At 47.1% G+C, this 22,525-nt stretch overlaps 1 protein-coding gene across 1 annotated transcript in view; it reads right to left on the reverse strand.

Annotated features, from left to right (window-relative positions):
* VPS26A (VPS26 retromer complex component A) overlaps window positions 1-22,525 on the reverse strand; it is a 361,055-nt gene that overhangs the window by 92,432 nt on the left and 246,098 nt on the right. Inside the window, exon 8 of the mRNA XM_069240511.1 lies at window positions 6,618-6,760. Within this exon, the coding sequence (XP_069096612.1) occupies window positions 6,618-6,760 (143 nt within the window). The remainder of the gene's footprint in view (window positions 1-6,617; window positions 6,761-22,525) is intronic.

Here is a 22,525-nt window from a genome sequence, read left to right on the forward strand (position 1 = left end):
CACTAGCTTGACAGGTGAAACTAATTTGGGCAGAGCGCGCATGTAAAATCTTAGACTGACACTGTAAGTGTGCCTGTTAACATTTCCAGACTTGTGTTCATCCAACTGAGTAAATATAGCTAATAAACACTGAAGTGAAGTACACTGTCTTAAGAACCTATGGTAAGACTCATCTGACTTCATGTAGTCCTCACCAAATCCTACAAGGAGGTTCATCAACGTCACATAACAAATAACTTACATTTTTTACTTTCCCATTATTTATTAAAGAAAAAGAAAATGCACCTACCCCCAAGGCCTAAAGGCAACCACCCCCTTGACTCCATCCATGGGTTCATTCAGAGTCAACATTTACACTGGAGGCTACAGGGGACACAAGCAGACTTATGTGGCTCATATTTGTTTGAGGTCTAGCTTGAGTACTCATGAGCAAAAGACAGCGCTCTAAGACATACTACTAAAAGAGGGGATTATTCTACACTAACATATTGATTACCATGGCTATAGCATTTGACTAGGCACAAGTTGTGCACTACCAAAATAAAATAATGTTTGTTGCACTGTTACTGGCCTCTGAGTGGGTTCTCTCACCTACCAAGTCCACCACTTTACAAAATAATATTGTAGTGGCTTGGAAAAAGGAAAACAAGCACTGGCACCGCTACTCTTTGCACAGTGTAACACACAGAATGCACAATTCTGTGGCATCAGATGGTCTGATGTAAAAGATGACTGAATTTCATTATGTGCTCATGACATGCCCTTATTTGTTCAAAAACCAGACCTCACGCTGGACGGGCTAATGCATATGCTACAAATATACTAGCATAAATTCCAATCTCCGGACCACCTTTCGCAATCATGAAGCGGGAAGGTAATTCAGGATGTACACTCCCACGTTCTGTAATGGGAAGAGGGTCTTTATTTAACCCCTTAGCTGCTGGGCCTTTTCCCCCCCAGTGCTGAGGCCTTGTTTTGGCTATTTGGGGTAGTTCGCGCTTAGTGCTTCATAACTTTTTGTCCACATAAGCTAACCACGCCAAATTTGCGTCCTTTTTTTCCAACATCCTAGGGATTCTAATGGTACCCAGAGTTGGTGGTTTCCCCTGGAGGAGACCAAGAAAATAGCCAAAATACAGTGAAAATTTAGTTTTTTCCAAAAAAATGGGAAAAAAGGGCTGCCGAAGAAGGCTTGTGGTTTTTTCCCTGAAAACGCCATCAACAAAGGGTTTCTGGTGCTGAAATCACTATCTTACCACCTTTCAGGAACGGGCAGACTTGAATCAGAAAACCAAATTTTTCAACACAAATTTGGCATTTTACTGGGATATACCCCATTTCTACTATATTTGGTGCTTTCAGCCTCCTTCCAGTTAGTGACAGGAATGGGTGTGAAACCAATGCTGGATCCCGGAATGCTAAACATTTATGAAAACTAGACAAAATTCTGAATTCAGCAAGGGGTCATTTGTGTAGATCCTACAAGGTTTTCCTACAGAAAATAACAGCTGAAATAAAAAAATATTGAAATTGAGCTGAAAACAACAGCCATTTTTCTTTATGTTTTACTCTGTAACTTTTTCCTGCGATGTCAGATTTCTGAAAGCAATATACCGTTTTGTCTGCTGGACTCTTCTGGTTGCGGGGATATAAAGGGCTTGTAGGTTCATCAAGAACCCTGGGTACCCAGAGCCAATAAATGAGCTGCACCCTGCAGTTGGTTTTCATTCTATACTGGGTATACAGCAATTCATTTGCTGAAATATGAAGAGTGAAAAAGAGGTATCAAGAAAACCTTTGCATTTCCAAAATGGGATCAAGATAAGGTTTTGAGGAGCAGTGGTTATTTGCACATCGCTGAATTCCGAGGTGCCCATACTAGCATGTGAATTGCAGGGCATTTCTCAAATAGATGTCTTTTTTACACACTCTCTTATATTTGGAAGGAAAAAATGTAGAGAAAGATAAGGGGCAATAACACTTGTTTTGCTATTCTGTGTTCCCCCAAGTCTCCCGATAAAAATGATACCTCACTTGTGTGGGTAGGCCTAGTGCCCGCGACAGGAAATGCCCCAAAACACAACATGGACACATCCTATTTTTTTTTATAGAAAACACAGCTGTTTTTTCCAAAGTGCCTACCTGTAGATTTTGGCCTCTAGCTCAGCCGGCACCTAGGGAAACCTACCAAACCTGTGCATTTCTGAAAACTAGAGACCTAGGGGAATCCAAGGAGGGGTGACTCGCGGGGCTCGGACCAGGTTCTGTTACCCAGAATCCTTTGCAAACCTCAAAAAGTGGCTAAAAAAACACATTTTCCTCACATTTCGGTGACAGAAAGTTCTGGAATCTGAGAGGAGCCACAAATTTCCTTCCACCCGGCGTTCCCCCAAGTCTCCCGATAAAAATGATACCTTACTTGTGTGGGTAGGCCTAGCGCCCGCGACAGGAAACGCCCCAAAGCGCAATGTGGACACATCCAAATTTTTGGAAGAAAACAGAGGTGTTTTTTGAGAAGTGCCTACCTGTAGATTTTGGCCTCTAGCTCAGCCGGCACCTAGGGAAACCTACCAAACCTGTGCATTTCTGAAAACTAGAGACCTAGGGGAATCCAAGGAGGGGTGACTTGCGGGGCTCGGACCAGGTTCTGTTACCCAGAATCCTTTGCAAACCTCAAAAAGTGGCTAAAAAAACAAGTTTTCCTCACATTTCGGTGACAGAAAGTTCTGGAATCTGAGAGGAGCCACAAATTTCCTTCCACCCGGCGTTCCCCTAAGTCTCCCGATAAAAATGATACCTCACTTGTGTGGGTAGGCCTAGCGCCCGCGACAGGAAATGCCCCAAAACAGAACGTGGACACATCACATTTTTTCATAGAAAACAGTGCCTACCTGTGGAAATTGGCCTCTAGCTCAGCCGGCACCTGGGGAAACCTAGCAAACCAGCACATTTTTGAAAACTAGAAACCCAGGGGAATCCAAGATGAGGTGACTTGTGGGGCTCGGACCAGGTTCTGTTACCCAGAATCCTTTGCAAACCTCAAAATGTGGCTAAAATACAACGTTTTCCTCACATTTCGGTGACAGAAAGTTCTGGAATCTGAGAGGAGCCACAAATTTCCTTCCACCCAGCGTTCCCCCAAGTCTCCCGATAAATATGATACCTCACTTGTGTGGTTAGGCCTGGTACCTGCGACAGGAATAGATCACACAACGGTCAATGTTGGTCCTTACGTGAGGCAGCTGTTGACCCTGGGGTGATCCATTCCTGACACAGGCACTAGGTGTAGGCACTCAAGTGGGGTAGTGTTTTTATCAGGACAGGTGAGGAGTCACTGGGTGGTAGGAATGTTGTGGATCCCAGCATATTCCTGTAGTTTGTGTGACAGAAATGTGAGAAAAATAGAGTTTTTTTTCAACATTTCAGCTTTGCAGGGTATTCTGGGTAAGAAAACTTTGGGGAATCCACACAAGTCACACCTCTGTGGACTCCCCCGAATGTCTAGTTTCCAGAAATGTTTGGGTTTAGTGTGTTTCTCTATATGGCCGCCGAATCCAGGACCAAAAACACAGGTGCCTGCCTTACAAAACCAGTTTGTTTTGCCATAGACAATTTTGATGTCTCCACAATATGATTTGGGTGGTGGAATTTGGGGCTGAACTAAATTGGTGAGCTCCCAAGAGAGCACTCTCTGCTTGCCGCCGCATTCACCTGCTCTCTGGGTTGGCCTAACCCACTATTACCCAGTTGCACGAACAGCTTGCGAAGGGACAGCAGGACTGTCCTCATCACCTCCCTCATAATGTACTGGAAGAGGAGTTTTCGAATGGGACTCCTCTGACTGAAAAATCACTCCCAGAGTCTGCGCCATTGTCCTATCCCTCAGATGCTGTCTCAGTATCTGATGTCTCAGTCTCTGATCCTATGTCAGAGCGGTCCTCTATAACCCAAGTGCAGGCAGCAGTCATCCATCAAGATGCCATCTCTGCTATTGGCTAAACTGTTGCTCTAAAACACTAGCCTACGTAGACAGTCACAAAATCGATGGTGTGTGTGAGATACGTGCAACAGTAGAGGCCACCTTACCTGCGCTTCTTCCCTCAATCAGCACGTACTTTCAAGACACTCAAAAAACACCTTGTCACATACCATTCGTCACAGTCTTTAGCACCTCCTGCACCCAGTCCAACAATCATTATTGGTGCTCCCACTCCCTCCTCCTCGGATTCGCTCATTAGCACCCAGCAAAAGTGCCCTTCATCCCTCCATAGACTTTACTAATGTACTCAGCTATTTACATAAAATACAGATGTGCTCTTTGCAGTAGGCATATAAACCTTCTGCGCTTCTTTATGGCACTAAAACTGCCACTAGACAAGTCGGACCCTTTTCCCCCCAGGGAAACCACACACATATTGACAAAAGTGATGTATATATGACAGCCAACCACCTGAAACTCAACTCAAGCAAAACCGAAATAATCCTCTTTGGCCCACACAAAAACACCTGGGACCCCCCATGGTGGCCCACCACGCTAGGCCCTGCACCCACCCCCGCCAACTACGCACGCAACCTCAGCATCATCCTAGACTCCTCCCTCTCTATGACCCAACAAATCAACGCTCTTACCTCCTCATGCTTCAACAAACTCTGTATACTGAAAAACATTCAAATGGATCCCCACAGAGACCAGAAAAACTGTCACTCACGCACTCATCAGCAGCAGGCACCACTCTAAAACTCAAGTGCAAACTACACGCATCCAGAACTCCGTAGCACGACTCATCCTCGACCTCCGCCGACACGAACACATCTCTCCACACCTCAAATCCCTCCACTGGCTCCCCATTGACAAAAGGATCACCTTCAAGATCCTCATCCTCGCACACAAATCACTCCACAACACAGGCCCTGCCTACCTCAACGAGAGTCACCTTCCACACCCCCACACGAAACGTCCGCTCAGCTGACCTCTCTCTCGCCTCTGTCCCCCGCATCAAACACACCACCACCGGGGGCAGATCCTTCTCCTACATTGCACCCAAAACCTGGAACGCACTCACAACCCACATTCGCAAGACCCAAAACCTACTTCTTTTCAGGAAGGGCCTCAAAACCTGGCTTTTTGAACAGTGAACCTCCTAGCCCCTTTCCCTCCCCCTGTCCCCCCCCCCCCCGCAGCGCCTTGAGACCCTCACAGGTGAGTAGCGCGCTTTATAAATCTCTTTGATACAGATCTACCTATATATATATATATATATATATATATATATATATATATATATATATATATATATATATATATATATATATATATATATATATATATATATATATATATATCTCTACATAGAGATATATCCATGTACCTAGATATATCTATCTACATAGATATATATAGATATATACATATATATTTTTTTTAGTTGCTGTATGGTTTCCTTGGGGCCAAAATGGCCTCTACAACATCTAAAAAAAAAATTGCCCCCACAGGGGGTCACCCTGCCCACGGGCGACCCCCTGTCATTTCATTTTTTGGAAAAAATAAATCCCCGGGGGGGGGGGGGCGATCGCACCCCCCCCCCCCAGGGGGCACCTACCTTTTTTTTAATAAAAAAAATTATGCCGGGGGGGGGGGGGGGACGTTTTCCGGGGGGGCCGCCCCCCAAAAGTGAAATCCCTGGTGTCTAGTGGGGTTTCCTGGCCCCCGATCGCAGCTGTGCTGCGATCGGGGGCCAGGAAACACTTTCAGGAAGGCCTCGTAAGAAAGGGGAGACTCTCCCCTTTCTTACAAGGCCTTCCCGAACGTGTAAAAGGCCGTTTTCCCCATGAAAGCAGGAAGCTGCCGCATGGCTGCTTCCTGCTTTCATGGGGAAAACACCTTTGCAACGTCAGCCAAAGGGGTGGGTGGGGGGCGGGGGGAGACACGGTAGCTTCCGTGTCTCCCGGGGGTAGTAAAAAAAAACAAAAACAAAAATCCTCGGGCGCGACGCACCCGAGGATTTATTAATGCCCTTCCTGGTGTCGGCCACTGGTCGTGACCCGCACCAGGGAGGGTGTGTGGGCGTCGGCCAGTGGCCGACGCCCGCACTCAAGCGGTTAAAATGATCTCAATTACTCCTATTTTTAAAAAATGCACGACCTACCCCCCTGTACTCTTCATTGTTTACACAAGCCTTGCTAGAAAACTAGGTATGGGTTTTGGGGGAGGGGGGTGCATAGGATTACCTTCTCAAAGCACTGTATGGTTAGGGGCTGTGTTGGGCTGACATTCAGCTATATTACTGGGCCCCATAAGTGCTCCACATAATAACTGTTTTTTCAAGGAGAGCATCAACCTAGTCTCTGACTCCAATTACATAAGAGAATGTAGGACTTTCACACCTCCTATACAGACCCACATGGTCTTGCATGCAACCCCCCAAGTACTAAATCTCCTATACTTTGGTAGCACTAATGTAGTAAGCTCAGTTCTCCAATAACTCCTCAAGTAAATAATTACAAAATATTATAGGGATCTGAACATCAAAATATCCAAACAAAATGTGTTTAGGGTTGAGCAGCTTGCCCAGGTCACACAACAAAATACACATGTAAAATACCATGTGGCAGCATACCTGTTGTTTGAAGTAGCGTCTATCTTCCTCATCTACTAGTACCAAGTTCAAAAAATATCTCACAGAAAACTTTTTGTTGACATCTCTCATTGTTGGAGTTGGATCATATCCTGCTAGGAACAGTCTAATTGGAATTGATTCACCTAAAAAAAAAGAAAAAAAAAAAAAAGATCAATTACATGAACCAAACAAAATACAGTAACCCTATACAGTTACACCGGAATACATACTTTTCCAGGCTCAGAACAGGAGTTTCCAGTTGTAAGAACAAATGTCAGCTGTGCTCATAAAAATGTTAGTTACTCACCACAATGATTTTTGTGTTTGTAGTCTCTTATCTCCTTCCACAATACTCTTGAGATATTCAACTGTGGAAATGGTGCACAAGTCTGCCTTTTGAATAAATGGACTGCTGCTCAGGCCCTTAACTGCCCAGGCCATGTTGGGATCCAGGTGATCCACAGTCCTACTAGTTATACTATTGCAGGCTACAGACTGAAGAGAGCTGACAGTTAGGAGTCAGGTAATACTTGAGACAACTGGTAAAAGGTCACTGGTGGCAGCCCAGTCACCCCACACCCTCATCCTTGGGATAGCATTCCATGCAGCCTACAGTTTAGACAACCCACACTGTAGTCAAATCAGTTATATTTAAGTACCATGAGCCCAAACTGAATATCCTATTGCAAGCTTTTGTCCAAGTTTTATGTTTACAGAATGATTGAGAAGTAGCATACTTGGTAGCTCAGCATACGCTGTCAACACTAATGCAATGCCAAAAATTAACAATACCTTGGTGTAAGGAAATTCCTCCTTGGCATGGTTACCCCCTGACTTTTTGCCCTTGCTGATGCTAAGTTTTGATTGAAAGTGTGCTGGGACCCTGCTAACCAGGCCGCAGCACCAGTGTTCTTTCCCTAAACTGTATCCTTGCTTCCACAATTGGCACAGCCCTGGCACTCAGATAAGTCCCTTGTAACTGGTACCCCTGGTACCAAGGGCCCCAATGCCAGGGAAGGTCTCTAACGGCTGCAGCATGTCTTATGCCACCCTGGGGACCCCTCACACAGCACATGCACACTGCCTCACAGCTTGTGTGTGCTGGGGGGGAGAAAAATACTAAGTCCACATGGCACTCCCCTCAGAGTGCCATGCCAACCTCACACTGCCTGTGGCATAGGTAAGTCACCCCTCTAGCAGGCCTTACAGCCCTAAGGCAGGGTGCACTATACCACAGGTGAGGGCTTATGTGCATGAGCACTATGACCCTACAGTGTCTAAGCCAAACCTTAGACATTGTGCAGGGTAGCCATAAGAGTATATGGTCTGGGAGTCTGTCAAACATGAACTCCACAGTTCCATAATGGCTACACTGAAATCTGGGAAGTTTGGTATCAAACTTCTCAGCACAATAAATGCACACTGCCAGTGTTCAATTTATTGTAACATGCACCCAGAGGGCATCTTAGAGATGCCCCCTGAATACCAATCCGACTTCTAGTTTGGGGGCTGACCAGTTTCTGCCAGCCTGCCACAACCAGATGAGTTGCTGGCCACATGGGGAGAGTGCTACTCTGTGGCCAGGAACAAAGCCTGCACTGGATGGAGGTGCTTCACACCTCCCTCTGCAGGAACTGTAATACCTGGTGGTGAGCCTCAAAGGCTCACCCCCTTTGTTACAGCACCCCAGGGCATCCCAGCTAGTGGAGATGCCCGCCCCTCCAGCCACTGCCCCCACTTTTGGCAGCAAGGCTGGAGGAGATAATGAGAAAAACAAGGAGTCACCACCCACGAGTCAGGCCAGCCCCTAAGGTGTCCTGAGCTGAGGTAACCCCTGCCTTTAGAAATCCTCAATCTTAGTTTTGGAGGATTCCCCCAATTGTACTAGGGATGTGCCCCCCTCCCCACAAGGAGGAGGCACAAAGAGGATGTAGCCAGCCTCCAGGACAGTAGCCATTGGCTACTGCCCTCCCAGACCTAAACACACCCTTAAATCTAGTATTTAGGGGCACCCCAGAACCCAGAAAATCACATTCCTGCAACCTTAACTACAAAGAAGGAATGCTGAACTACAAGCCTGGAGAGATGCCCGATGACAACTGCTCTGGCCCCAGCCCTACCGGCCTGTCTCCTGATTCGAAAACCCGCAACCAGGGACGCATCCAACAGGGACCAGCAACCTCTGAAGCCTGAGGGGACTGCCCTGACCCCCAGGACCAAGAAACTCCTGAGAGCAGCAGCTCTGCTAAAAAACAGCAACATCTTTGAAACAAAAAAGCAACTTTCAAAGAACTCACTCTTCCCGCCAGAAGCGTGAGACTTCACACTCTGCACCCGACGCCCCCGGCTCGAGATCCAGAGAACCAACACCACAGGGAGGACTCCCCGGCGACTGCGACCCAGTGAGTAGCCAGAGACAACCCCCCTGGAACCCCACAGCGACGCCTGCAGAGAGAATCCTGAGGCTCCCCCTGACCGCGACTGCCTGTAACATGGGACCCGACGCCTGGACCAATCACTGCACCCGCAGCCCCCAAGACCAGAAGGAACCGAACCTCAGTGCAGAAGTAACCCCCAGATGACCCTCTGCCTAGCCCAGGTTGTGGCTGTCCCGCGAAGCCCCCCCGTGCCTGCCTGCACCGCTAGAGTGACCCCTGGGTCCCTCCATTGTTTCCTATCTAAAATCAGACGCCTGCTTTGCACACTGCCCCCCGGCAGCCCCTGTGCCGCTGAGTGTGTTTTGTGTGCCTTCTTGTGTCCCTCCCCAGTGCTCTACAAACCCCCCCTGGTCTGCCCCCTGAGGACGCGGTTACTTACCTGCTGGCAGACTGGATCCGGAGCACCCCTATCTTCCATAGGCGCCTATATGTTTTGGGCACCTCTTTGACCTCTGCACCTGTCCGGCCCTGAGCTGCTGGTGTGGTAACTTTGGGGTTGCCCTGAACGCCCAATGGTGGGATGCCTGTGCCCAGGAACTGAGACTTGTAAGTGTCTTACTTACCTCTCAATCTAACCATTACTTACCTCCCCCAGGAACTGTTGATTTTTGCAGTGTCCACTTTTAAAATAGCTTATTGACATTTTAACAAAGACTGTATATGTTACTGCTCTAATTCAAAGTTCCTAACTTACCTGTGTGGAGTACCTTTCATTTTATGTATTTACTTAAAATAAACTAAGAAAATATATTTTTCTATATAAAAACTATTGGCCTGGATAAGTCTTTGAGTGTGTGTTCCTCATTTATTGCCTGTGTGTGTACAACAAATGCTTAACATTACCCTCTGATAAGCCTACTGCTCGACCACACTACCACAAATTAGAGCATTAGAATTATTTAATTTTGCCACTATCTTACCGCTAAGGGGAACCCTTGGACTCTGTGTACACTATCTCTTACTTTGAGATAGTATAGAAAGCCAACTTTCTACACTTGGTTCAAAATGCCTGTAGCGACAGCCTTCAACAGGTAGCACACAAGGATACTTGGAACTAGCCAGGGAAGAAGGCTTTTAATCAGTCTGCAATGTGCATCTGTCTTTCTCCTGCAGCAGTCATCCTTGCCATAAACCTCTGGAGGAAGCGTAGCTCACCTGCTGCAACAGTTTGCCATGATTTACCAGGCTCAGCCACTGTTAGTCTCATTCAGGCCTAGGGACCACAAAAGCCTAGTTCCAGCACATCTGAAAGTCACTGAGTGGAGGGGGTGTGCTAATGGGAATGAAAACCTGGCTTGGAAGAGCTTTTCTGCTCTGCAGTTGCCATTTTCGGGACTACCCAGAGTATGACAGTGTGCGACCACATCATGCTTTGGTAATATATTTATTAACATTTAATTTAAACTAACTTAGATACACTCCTGTCCTTGTAGCAATGCTGTTAGTAAACTAAGAGGCAAGTAATAGATCATGTGTCCCCCATATCTGGGCTAGATTATTTTTATACATGGAGCAAACGTTTAGTTTATTTAATCAAACAAAGAAGTTTTTTCGTATAGGAGAAACGCTGAGTTCACATATTTGAAAGTACAGTCCTATGAGAATGAAGAAAAAGATGACTGTAAGGTTAAATATTTACCTAGCTCATGCAATTGAGACCCGTTTATGGGCCAAGTACATTACAGTTATGGTAGAGTAGTTTATTCAAGTTACTCGACCTGCAGGTCTAGTAACATTTTTGTGATTTTTCAGGGCCTGCTCTGCAGTGGAAGAGGCAAACAACCAAAAAAAAAAGAAGTTTCTGTCTCTTTCCTCCTCTACCTCGCGCTAGGGTTTTACCCCTGTAAGGGATCAGAATTTCTTTTAGGAGCTCATGGTGAGTTGTTTAATGCAGGGCTGTTCAGTACCAAGGCACCCAAGACTTGGTTTCCCCTTATTTCGCTTTCTTCTACCATCCCGCTCTTCCTGTCTCTTTATTTCACTCTTGCAGGTTCAACCAATCAATCAGGAATTTGTAAAGTGCACTACTCACCTGTGAGAGTCTCACGATGCTGCAAAGTGGGGGGCTGGGGGGAGTCTGCAGGGGGGGGGGGGAGGGGTGTCAGGGGTGCTGCTACTGCACAAATAGCCAGGTCTTGAGAAGTTTCCTGAAGGTAAAGAGGTCTTTGGTCTGGCGGAGGAGGGTGGGAAGAGTGTTCCACGTTTTGGCGGTGAGGTGCGAGAATGATCTACTGCCGGTTGTAGTTCTGCGGACACGTGGGATGGTTGAGTGGGTGAGGTTGGTGGAGCAGAGATGCTCCTTTTCAAATTTGTTTTCCTGTTCATTTTCGTTTCTCCTTTCTCCCTTAATCAGTGCTATATTATGACTTTATTCCCCTCGTTTACTACCTCTTTTTTGCTCTGGTCAAAATCTCATGAGAAAAAAATAAACCTTGGTGTCCAAAATGAGTGCTGGTGCCAACCAATACCTACAACTGCACAAATTAAGCACTGTGAATTGGTCTTGTGAAAGGTGATGTGTTCAGTGATTATGAATTAAGTGAGCTGCAGACACTGGTGCATACGAATCAAAGGGCATAGCGTTGCTGAAAGAGGCAGAGAAAGAAAGGAAAGGAGCATACAATTTGTCACATAGTACACTGCACTGATTTTTCGGCCATTTCTTAGCACTGTACCCAACAGGTGTATTAATGCAATGATTCATTGTTCTCAGAAAGAAGAATAATTGGTTCAGTACTGTCCAGACTGAAACCTTTAGGTTATATTCCTGGCCACTGGAATTATGTGATTGTGTGGCTGCAGCCTTATTCCCATATAGATTTGCCACATTTGTTAAATAATCCTTCATCTGTTGCATAATCCAGAAATTCTAACAAAAAAAAATTTCGTTGCTATCTCAAACTGTTCAAAAGTTACCTAAAACGAGACATGTTGCAGCGCAGTAGAAAGCCCTGTGCAATGCTTGACTGCTCACCTTACTGTTGCTCATTTCCTTATTTGAGTGTTACACTGGTACTAATGAGATGCAATGCCAAGACAGTATTAACAAGTGTAACAAGCATTAGCATAGCCAGTTGGTCTCACCTTTGGGACCTTACAAGTATGTAGCCATGCAGCACATCAAACCTTTATCAGAAATAAACTGTATTTATGCATTCTTCATACACTATAGGGAGGGCACCACATAAAAATAGCATTTGGAAGAAACATGGTCATGTAACCATAGTGAGCCCCTAGACAGCATAACCACATTAAGAGAAGGGCAGAGAGCGTTGCAGTGTAACCATAAATTTAGCCCCTAGCGGGCATAGTGCATTACACATTTTAAGGCATAGCAGGTCTGCTAGAATATTATAAGAAACAAGGCTCTTAGAAAACAAACTACTCCCGCTATAAAGTAAAAGCTCCAACCATGAGAGCTTAAAAAGACATTGAATGCTGGGAAAGGTTATGATTTTGCACCTCCCCCCCCCCCCCCCCCCCAACAATACTAGTGTGGGGACCCAGAAAATGTGCTGGACAGAAAGAACACATCATGCTGAATGTTTTGGTGGTGTCCCATTGTCCCAGGACCACCACAGGTTGAGTTATAGGCAAAATGTGTTGTAAAAGGAATGCCCCGCAAAGCATTATGGGGCAAGTTTCCAGTGGGCAGTGAATTTTGTCATATTGGCTTTCCCTCTGTGCTGAGAAGAGCCACTTTGAGGCTTTCTCTTGTGTTTTTTTTCTATTTAAAAGGCACCATTTTGTATATTTTTCAACTGCTAAACTTGGGAAGAATTTAGGAATGGGTCAAATTTAATTGTTACTCATATAAAGTGCTCCAATCTTCCGGTGGAGTTTGCATTATATAAAACTGCAAAAAATAAAAATAAAAAATAAGAAGAATTCCCCCTCCAGCTTGCAGGCTTTGTCAGGCGCACACACCACAAAGAAACAGCGAGATGCCAAAGGAAGAAACAAAATATCACCACGAGTGTGAAGCGGAGAGGCATAAGGAAAAAGTAGTGCGCCAACACTACCATATATGGCCGATCGTGCAACAATCCATGTACAAAGTCAGTCTCCAGAGCGGTAACAAAACACCTTCAAGGCAGGACAAACCTAAAGCAATTACCTAACAAACCAAAGGGATTTTGAAAGGCAGGCCAATGAACAAATGAAAGTGATGGGTGTGGTGAAAACCCACAGAAGTTTAAAGCATGTCGAGAGACAGCACATACGTGCTGCCTAAACTCGACCTAAAAATGACAAAATAATGAAGTAACACTATCATACAATCTGCCACATTACACTGCATAATATGCCCTTTCTTGCTACATAATTTACTCAACCTTGCCACATAATTTGGCCCCCCACTGCTGCATAATTCTGGGCGTCCTTGGTTATATCAACACACTTCACCAGACAGCACATTATTCACTGTGCTTAAGGATTAAACTACAGACGTAAAGACTTTCAGTTTCACTAGTTTTGTTTGAAAGTGTTTTCATGTTTTTTTCTGGAAGTAGAACAGAATCAAACGTTTGATCTCTCTGAAAAATATTAACACTTTCTGTGAGACCCTCTTTTTACTAAGGTAATATAATGTCTGCACTGCAGTGGCACTAAGGGCCAGGAAACACGCTGCCAAGGGCATCTGCTTACAAACATCCCCATTAAGTGCCAAATGTGCAGGAGACAAGTAAGGCAGGGAGGTTGCTTTCCAGCTAAATTCTGAGTTTGAGATGGGAGATTGGTAGAGCAGCATGAATGGGACTGTTAGTGTGGCCATCCACTGTGGGGACAAAAGCAGAACTCCGTTTACTGCCCCCACCACTTCCCCTTCCAAGGCGAGTGGAAAAACTGCCTCAGAAGCAGCATCTCCTGTTGCAAAGCCTCTCTGTCAAGCCTTAAGGGCAGGGCTGGAGGAGGCGCACATACCAGATGCTGTGCCTGCTGTGGCTGGCCCATTGTCATTCTATAGATGACCATAAGCCGCGATATTCTGTGCTGTGTTGGGAAGGGGCCGCTGAAGCCTCTTGAGCTCAGAGCAGCAGAGCAAACCTGAAACTTCAAGTTAAAAAAAAAGACCACATGAAGACTCCGGCTGTGGGCCTCAGGCACCGGCCGAATGCCTGCCCTCTCTATCAGACCCTGCCCATCCCCATTACTTTCTAATAATTTGAGTGCCGGGGTTCCACATGCAAAAGATACAGTGAAGTTCAGTAAGGCATTTGCAGCAAGATGTTCTCTCTGGGTAGCCAGAGGAGGAACATACCCCGCAGTCCCCCCGCTCCTGGATCCAGCACCCATAATCCAGCATTGCAGTGCCACACATTCTGTTGCTCTTTTTTTTTTTCTTGTCTTGATTTCTTCCTTTTCTGCTTTGCAAATGGAAGAGTGGGAGACCAAAGAACACCTGGAGGTAAACTGTGGAAACCGAAATGAAGACCCTGAACCACAGCTGGGGCACTGTAGAGAAACTTGCCCAATAAATCAACACAGGCATAACAGGCAGTAAGGCCTTTGGCTGCGATTATTGTTTATTGGTTTTCTAAGGCTGTGATGATCTGCCAACTTCATGTCCCCCAGGATATCCCCACCCCCTTCGATAGTAAAGATCACATGAGTTTGAGGTCAGTTGAAACCAAACAGCAAATGGGAGCATTCATCAGTAAATCACTTGTATTCTCTGTAGTGATAGAAATCAGTGCTCTTAGTCGATTCAGTGTGACCTCCAAAAGATTCTGTAAGAGTTACATGGTAACATCAAAATACAAAGTACTCTAGCTTTCTGATTTCCCACAAGATTCTGTCTTTGAGTTGCAAAGATTCCAGTGGCACTATGTCATCTGAGTCAAGCCCCATGTCCCTCTCGTGGGCTTCCCGTTTTATAGTCTCTAATAATCCGGATTTCAGATGGCATCATGCATCGCTATTGTCCCAAACGCGTGGCTACACATGCGGCCCGTACAGCAGTGCCTAGTAAAACAATGGACGCAGGCACAGGGTCAACTCCAAGATCTAGTGTTGATAGACCGCCGCACACTATTCGCGTCAATGGTGGAACCCTCTAAATTTAAACAAAGGGCAGTCTTTTCAAGACTCTGTGCCTCACGCCATTCTCACAAAAGATGCATCAATGATTGGGTGGGGAGCACACCTCAACAATCACAATATACAAGGACAATGGGACAGTCAACAGAAACAGCTACACATAAATCACTTCGAGCTGCTAGCTGTCTTCCTAGCACTAAAAGTATTTCAACCTCTTCTAGCTCACAAACACATTCTTGTCAAAACAGACAATATGACAACAATGTACTACCTAAAAAAACAAGTGGGAACACACTCATCACGACTATGCCTCATAGCACCAAAAATTTGGCATTGGGCAATTCACAACAACATTCGTCTAATAACGCAATATATTCCAGGCATTCACAATCAATTAGCGGACAATCTCAGTCGAGATCACCAGCAAACTCACGAGTGGGAAATACATCCCCAGATTTTACAAGAATACTTTCACCAGTGGGGGACACCAGACATAGATCTGTTCGACACAAAACAAAACACAAAATGCCAAAACTTCGCATCCAGGTACCCACACCCTCAGTCCAAGGTGTAGGAAGTTGGCTCTGTATGTACTATTTCAAAGTAAGAAATAGAATGCACAGAGTCCAAGGGTTCTCCTTAGAGGTAAGATAGTGGCAAAAAGAGATAATTCTAATGCTCTATTTTGTGGTAGTGTGGTCGAGCAGTAGGCTTATCAGAGGGTAGTGTTAAGCATTTGTTGTACACACACAGGCAATACATGAGGAACACACACTCAAAGACTTACTCCAGGCCAATAGTTTTTATATAGAAAAATATATTTTCTTAGTTTATTTTAAGAACCACAGGTTCAAGATTTACAATCAATACTTCAAATGAAAGGTACTTCACTCAGGTATCATAGGGACTTTGAATCAGCAAAATAGCATGTACAGTTTTGGCAAAAATGGCAATAAGCTATTTTAAAACTAGACAGTGCAAATTTCAACAGTTCTTGGGGGAGGTAAGTATTTGTTAGTTTTGTGGGTAAGTAAACCACCTACAGGGTTCAAAGTTGGGTCCAAAGTAGCCCACCGTTGGGGGTTCAGGGAAACCCCAAAGTTACCACACCAGCAGCTCAGGGCCGGTCAGGTGCAGAGGTTAATGTGGTGCCCAAAACACATAGGCTTCAATGGAGAAGGGGGTGCCCCGGTTCCAGTCTGCCAGCAGGTAAGTACCCGTGATTTCGGAGGGCAGACCAGGGGGGTTTTGTAGGGCACCGTTGGGGCACAAAAAGTACACCCTCAGCGGCACGGGGGCGGCCGGGTGCAGAGTGCAAACAGGCATCAGGTTTGCAATAGATTTCAATGGGAGACCCAGTGGTCTCTTCAGCGAAGCAGGCAGGCGGGGGGCTCCTCGGGGTAGCCACCACCTGGGCAAGGGAGAGGGCCACCTGGGGGTCGCTCCTGCACTGGAGGTCGGATCCTTCAGGTCCTGGGGGCTGCAGGTGCAGTGTCTTTACCAGGCGTCGGGTTCTTGGAAGCAGGGAAGTCGCGGTCAGGGGGGGCCTCTGGATTCCCTCTGCAGGCGTCACTGGGAGGCTCAGAGGGGTCAACTCTGGCTACTCACAGGGTCACAGTGGAGTCCTCCCTGTAGTGTTGTTTCTGCGCAGGTCGAGCCGGGGGCGTCGGGTGCAGAGTTGAAAGTGGAAACGTGCAGTCCTATAAAAGTTGTTTCTTTGTTGCAAGTAGTAGTTTCTTTAGGACAGGGTGGCTGTCCTCTGGAGTTTTTGGTCCTTTTAGATGCAGGGTAGTCCTCGGAGGCTTCAGAGGTCGCTGGACCCTGGGGGACGCGTCACTGTTGCAGTTTTTCTTGAAGTGGGGAGACAGGCCGGTAGGGCTAGGGCCAAAGCAGTTGGTGTCTCTGTCTTCTCTGCAGGGCTTCAGGTCAGCAGTCCTTCTTCGTCTTAGGTTGCAGGAATCTGAATTCCTAGGTTCTGGGGAGCCCCTAAATACTGAATTTAGGGGTGTTTTTAGGTCTGGGAGGGCAGTAGCCAAAGGCTACTACTGTCCTTGAGGGTGGCTACACCCTCTTTGTGCCTCCTCCCTGAGGGGAGGGGGGCACATCCCTATTCCTCTTGGGGGAATTCTCCAAAACCAAGATGGAGGATTTCTAAAGGCAGGGGTCACCTCAGCTCAGGACAACTTAGGGGCTGTCCTGACTGGTGGGTGACTCCTCCTTGTTTTTCTCATTATCTCCGCTGGACTTGCCGCCAAAAGTGGGGGCTGTGTCCAGGGGTGGGCATCTCCACTAGCTGGAGTGCCCTGGGGCATTGTAACACGAAGCCTGAGCATTTGAGGCTCACTGCTAGGTGTTACAGTTCCTGCAGGGGGGAGGTGTGAAGCACCTCCACCCAGAGCAGGCTGTTGTTTCTGTCCTCAGAGAGCTCAAAGGCCCTCACCACATGGGGTCAGAAACTCGTCTCTCAGCAGCAGGCTGGCACAGACCAGTCAGTCCTGCACTGAACAATTGGGTAAAATACAGGGGGCATCTGTAAGATGCCCTCTGTGTGCATTTTTAAATAAATCCATCACTGGCATCAGTGTGGGTTTATTATTCTGAGAAGTTTGATACCAAACTTCCCATTCTTCAGAGTAGCCATTATGGAGCTGTGGAGTTCGTTTTTGACAAACTCCCAGACCATATACTTAATATGGCCACAACTGTACTTACAATGTCTATGCCCTCACCTGTGGTATAGTGCACCCTGCATTAGGGCTGTAAGGCCTGCTAGAGGGGTGACTTACCTATGCCACAGGCAGTATTTTGTGTGCATGGCATCCTGAGGGGGATCCCATGTCGACTTTGCCTTTTTCTCCTCACCAACACACACAATCTGCAATGCCAGTGTGTATGTGTTAGGAGAGGGGTCCCTTAGGGTGGCACAACATATGCTGCAGCCCTTGGGGACCTTCCCTGGTCACAGGGCCCTTGGTACCACTGGTACCCTTTACAAGGGAAGTATCTGTGTGTAAGGGGTGTGCCAATTGTGGAAACAATGGTACATTTTAGGTGAAAGAACACTGGTGCTGGGGCCTGGTTAGCAGGGTCCCAGCACACGTCTCAGTCAAGTCAGCATCAGTATCAGGCAAAAAGTGGGGGGTGACTGCAACAGGGAGCCATTTCCTTACACAAACCCCCCCCTCCAGCCCACAGGCCAGGAGACTCATCCAAAGCTGGGAGAGTCTCCCTAGTCTGTCAGGTGAGGAAGAGTAGAGGGAATAGGCTGGTTTGTTGCAGGGCCTACTCTGCCTTACATCCTCCTGTTCAGGTAATTCCCTCTGGGGAACTGACCCACTTCCACAGTGATAGGACCTAGAGTCTGAATTGCCTCTTTTCTGTGCTTTTAATGTCTTCACCCATTCTCTCTACCTTGGGGTTAGAGGTATTCACCTCTTCTAATCTTATTTTAGCCAGGGTCACCCTTAGCTTACCCAAAGAGGTTACCCAGAGCTGGAGTAACCCCACCATGACCAACAGGGTCAGGGGGCCTAACTTGCTATTTGGCATGGGGTCAGACCACCATGCCAAGGATAGTGCAGCCATAAAGGCTAACACCCAGCAGAGGCCACTGACAGCTGTCAGTGCCCAGAACCACACCTTTAGCTCTTCACCTGCAAGGGAAGGAGCTAAGTTACAGGCTTCTTTGGGTTCAGGGTGCCTGTCTGCTGTGTAAGAGTGGGGGGTTACTACATCGTGTAGTAAACACCCTTCTTCCACTCTTTCTTCTGTTAACTGAGGAGCCACCCACTCAGGTTTAACAGTTGCCTGACTAGCCAGGACTTCTTGTGGGTCAGGTTGGGCTTTACCAGTGCCATTTTTAGAGTTCTCCCCTACTGGAGCCGAATCTCCTTGGCTTGCTGGAACTTTGGCTAAAGGTTGTCCACCTTTCCTACTCTGTTTTCCTTTCTTTTTCTTTTGGGGCCTACTTGCAGTTACTGCAGGGGTAGCACCTCCAGAATCCTTGGGAGAGGACTGGCACTGGACCAGTTCCTCTCTTGGGCTCTGACTAACCTCTGGGTAGTCATTTCCAAGGAAACAATCAAGGGGGAGGTCTGTACTGACTACCACCCTTCTCCAGCTAAAAGTCCCACCCACTTCTACTGGCACAAAAGCCACAGGCCTATCAGTGACCCTGTCTGGGCTAACTCTTACTCTGGCAGTCTCACCTGGGATGTACTGGTTTGAGAACACCAGCCTGTCATGCACAATAGTGTGACTGGCACAAGTGTCTCTCAGGGCAGTGGCTGGGATTCCATTCACCAGTAGGTGGTGGAAGTGTCTACTTCCCTCTGGAATATCCAACTCACCGGTTGGGCCCTTTTTCCAATTGAAGACTATGAAGACCTCCTCATCTGAGGAGTCATCCCCAATGGCTACACTGGTCACCCCTGGGATTTTGCTAGGGGGTTTGTTTTTGGGACAAGAAGTGTCCTTGGTGTGGTGCCCTGTCTGTCTACAGTTTTGGCACCATGCCTTAGTGGCATCCCAGTTCTTACCCTGGTACCCACCTTTGTTTTGGGTTGTGTCTTGGGGCCCACCCACCTGGTCTGGTTTTTGGGGGCCTACAGAGGACTCTTTCGCTTTGTTTCGAGTGTCACCCACTTTCTCCTGGGGAGGCTTTGTAACCCCTTTCTTTTGGTCACCCCCTGTGGAAGTTTTGGTTACCCTAGTCTTGACCCAGTGGTCTGCCTTCTTTCCCAATTCTTGGGGAGAAATTGGACTTAGGTCTACCAGATACTGATGTAACTTTTCATTGAAGCAGTTACTTAAAATGTGTTCTTTCATAAACAAATTATAAAGCCCAACATAGTCATGCACTTCATTTCCAGTTACCCAACCATCCAGTGTTTTCCCTGAGTAGTCTACAAAATCAACCTAGGTCTGGCTCGAGGATTTTTGAGCCCTCCTGAACCTAATCCTGTACTCCTCAGTGGAGAATCCAAAGCCCTCTATCAGGGTAGCCTTCATGAGGTCGTAGGACTCTGCATCTTTTCCAGAGAGTGTGAGGAGTCTATCCCTACACTTTCCAGTGATCATTTCCCAAAGGAGAGCTCCCCAGTGAGATCTGTTTACTTTTCTGGTTGCACAAGCCCTCTCAAAAGCTATGAACAATTTGGTGATGATATCACCATCTTCATATTTTGTTACAATCCCTTTAGGGATTTTTAGGATGTCAGTATTCCCTCTGACCCTATTTATGATGCCGCCACCATTGATGGGAGCTAAACCCATCTCTTTTCTTTCCCTTTCTATGGCTAGGAGCTGCTTCTCCAAAGCCAATCTTTTGGCCATCCTGGCTAACAGGAGCTCCTCTTCATTGAGGCTGCCCTCAATGCTTTCAGAGGTACTGGACTCCCCTATGGAAGAATCAGTCTCTCTGACTATGATTTGTGGAGTCAGGGAACCCGGTCTTCCCTATTTAGGACAGGAGGGGGGAATCATCCTCCTGTTCACTAACTTCCCCATTTGAGGGATTATCCTCAGAGGGGTGGTCCCTTGTAAACTCTGCCAACAGCTCCTGGAGCTTTAGTATGGTAGGGTTGGACCCAGTTGTTATCTTTTCGATTTTCGATGCCCATGCGCACTGTAACGTAGAAACAACCATGTATTACCTAAACAAAAAAGGTGGGACTCATTTGTCCCAACTCTCCCTTCTAGCCCCAAACATTTGGAAGTGGGCAATCCCCAACCAAATGTACCTGGTAGCACAATACATTCCAAGGATACACAACCAATTGGCAGATGTTCTCAGCAGAAATCATCAACAAACACACGAGTGGGAGATTCATCCTCCAGTACTTCAAAAATACTTTCAACAATGGGGAACACCAAAACATAGATCTGTTCGCCACAAGCGAAAACGCAAAATGCTAAAACTTCGCATCCAGTCACCCACATCCCCTATCCAAGGACAATGCTCTATAGATCAGTTGGTCAGGGATCTTTGCTTACGCTTTTCCCCCTCTGTAATGAAATGCCTCCTTGGCATGGTTACCCCTTGACTTTTTGCCTTTGCTGATGCCAAGTTATAATTTGAAAGTGTGCTGAGGCCTGCTAACCAGGCCCCAGCACCAGTGTTCTTTCCCTAAAACTGTACCTTTGTTTTCACAATTGGCACACCCTGGCATCCAGGTAAGTCCCTTGTAACAGGTACCCCTGGTACCAAGGGCCCTGATGCCAGGGAAGGTCTCTAAGGGCTGCCGCATGTCTTATGCCACCCTGGGGACCCCTCATTCAGCACAGACACACTGCTTGCCAGCTTGTGTGTGCTGGTGGGGAGAAAATGACTATGTCGACATGGCGCTCCCCTCAGGGTGCCATGCCAACCTCACACTGCCCATGGCATAGATAAGTCACCCCTCTAGCAGGCCTTACAGCCCTAAGGCAGGGTGCACTATACCATAGGTAAGGGCATAGGCACATGAGCACTATGCCCCTACAGTGTCTAAGCAAAACCTTAGACATTGTAAGTGCAGAGTAGCCATAAGAGTATATGGTCTGGGAGTCTGTCATACACGAACTCCACAGCACCATAATGGCTACACTGAAAACTGGGAAGTTTGGTATCAAACTTCCCAGCACAACAAATGCACACTGATGCCAGTGTACATTTTATTGTGAAAAACACCCCAGAGGGCATCTTACAGATGCCCCCTGAAAACATACCCGACTTCCAGTGTGGGCTGACTAGTTTTGCCAGCCTGCCACACACCAGACATGTTGCTGGCCACATGGGGAGAGTGCCTTTGTCACTCTGTAGCTAGTAACAAAGCCTGTTCTGGGTGGAGGTGCTTCTCACCTCCCCCTGCAGTAACTGTAACACCTGGCGGTAAGCCTCAAAGGCTCACCCCCTTTGTTACAGCGCCACATGGCATTCCAGCTCGTGGAGATCTCCGCCCCCTCTGGCCACGGGCCCACTTTTGGCGGCAAGGCTGGAGGAGATAATGAGAAAAACAAGGAGGAGTCACTGGCCAGTCAGGACAACCCCTAAGGTGTCCTGAGCTGAGGTGACTCTGACTTTTAGAAATCCTCCATCTTGCAGATAGAGGATTCCCCCAATAGGATTAGGGATGTGCCCCACTCCCCTCAGGGAGGAGGCACAAAGAGGGTGTAGCCACCCTCAGGGCTAGTAGCCATTGGCTACTAACCCCCCAGACCTAAACACACTACTTAATCGAGTATTTAGGGGCCCCCAGAACCTAGGAAAACAGATTCCTGCAACCTGAAGACGAAGAAGGACTGCTGACCTGAAGCCCTGCAGAGAAGACGGAGACACCAACTGCTTTGGCCCCAGCCCTACCGGCCTGTCTCCCCACTTAAAGAGAAACTGCGACACGCTCCCCAGGGTCCAGCGACCTCTGAAGCCTCAGAGGACTACCCTGCATCTAA

Source organism: Pleurodeles waltl, chromosome 6 (genome assembly GCF_031143425.1).
Source record: "Pleurodeles waltl isolate 20211129_DDA chromosome 6, aPleWal1.hap1.20221129, whole genome shotgun sequence".
NCBI lineage: Eukaryota > Metazoa > Chordata > Amphibia > Caudata > Salamandridae > Pleurodeles > Pleurodeles waltl.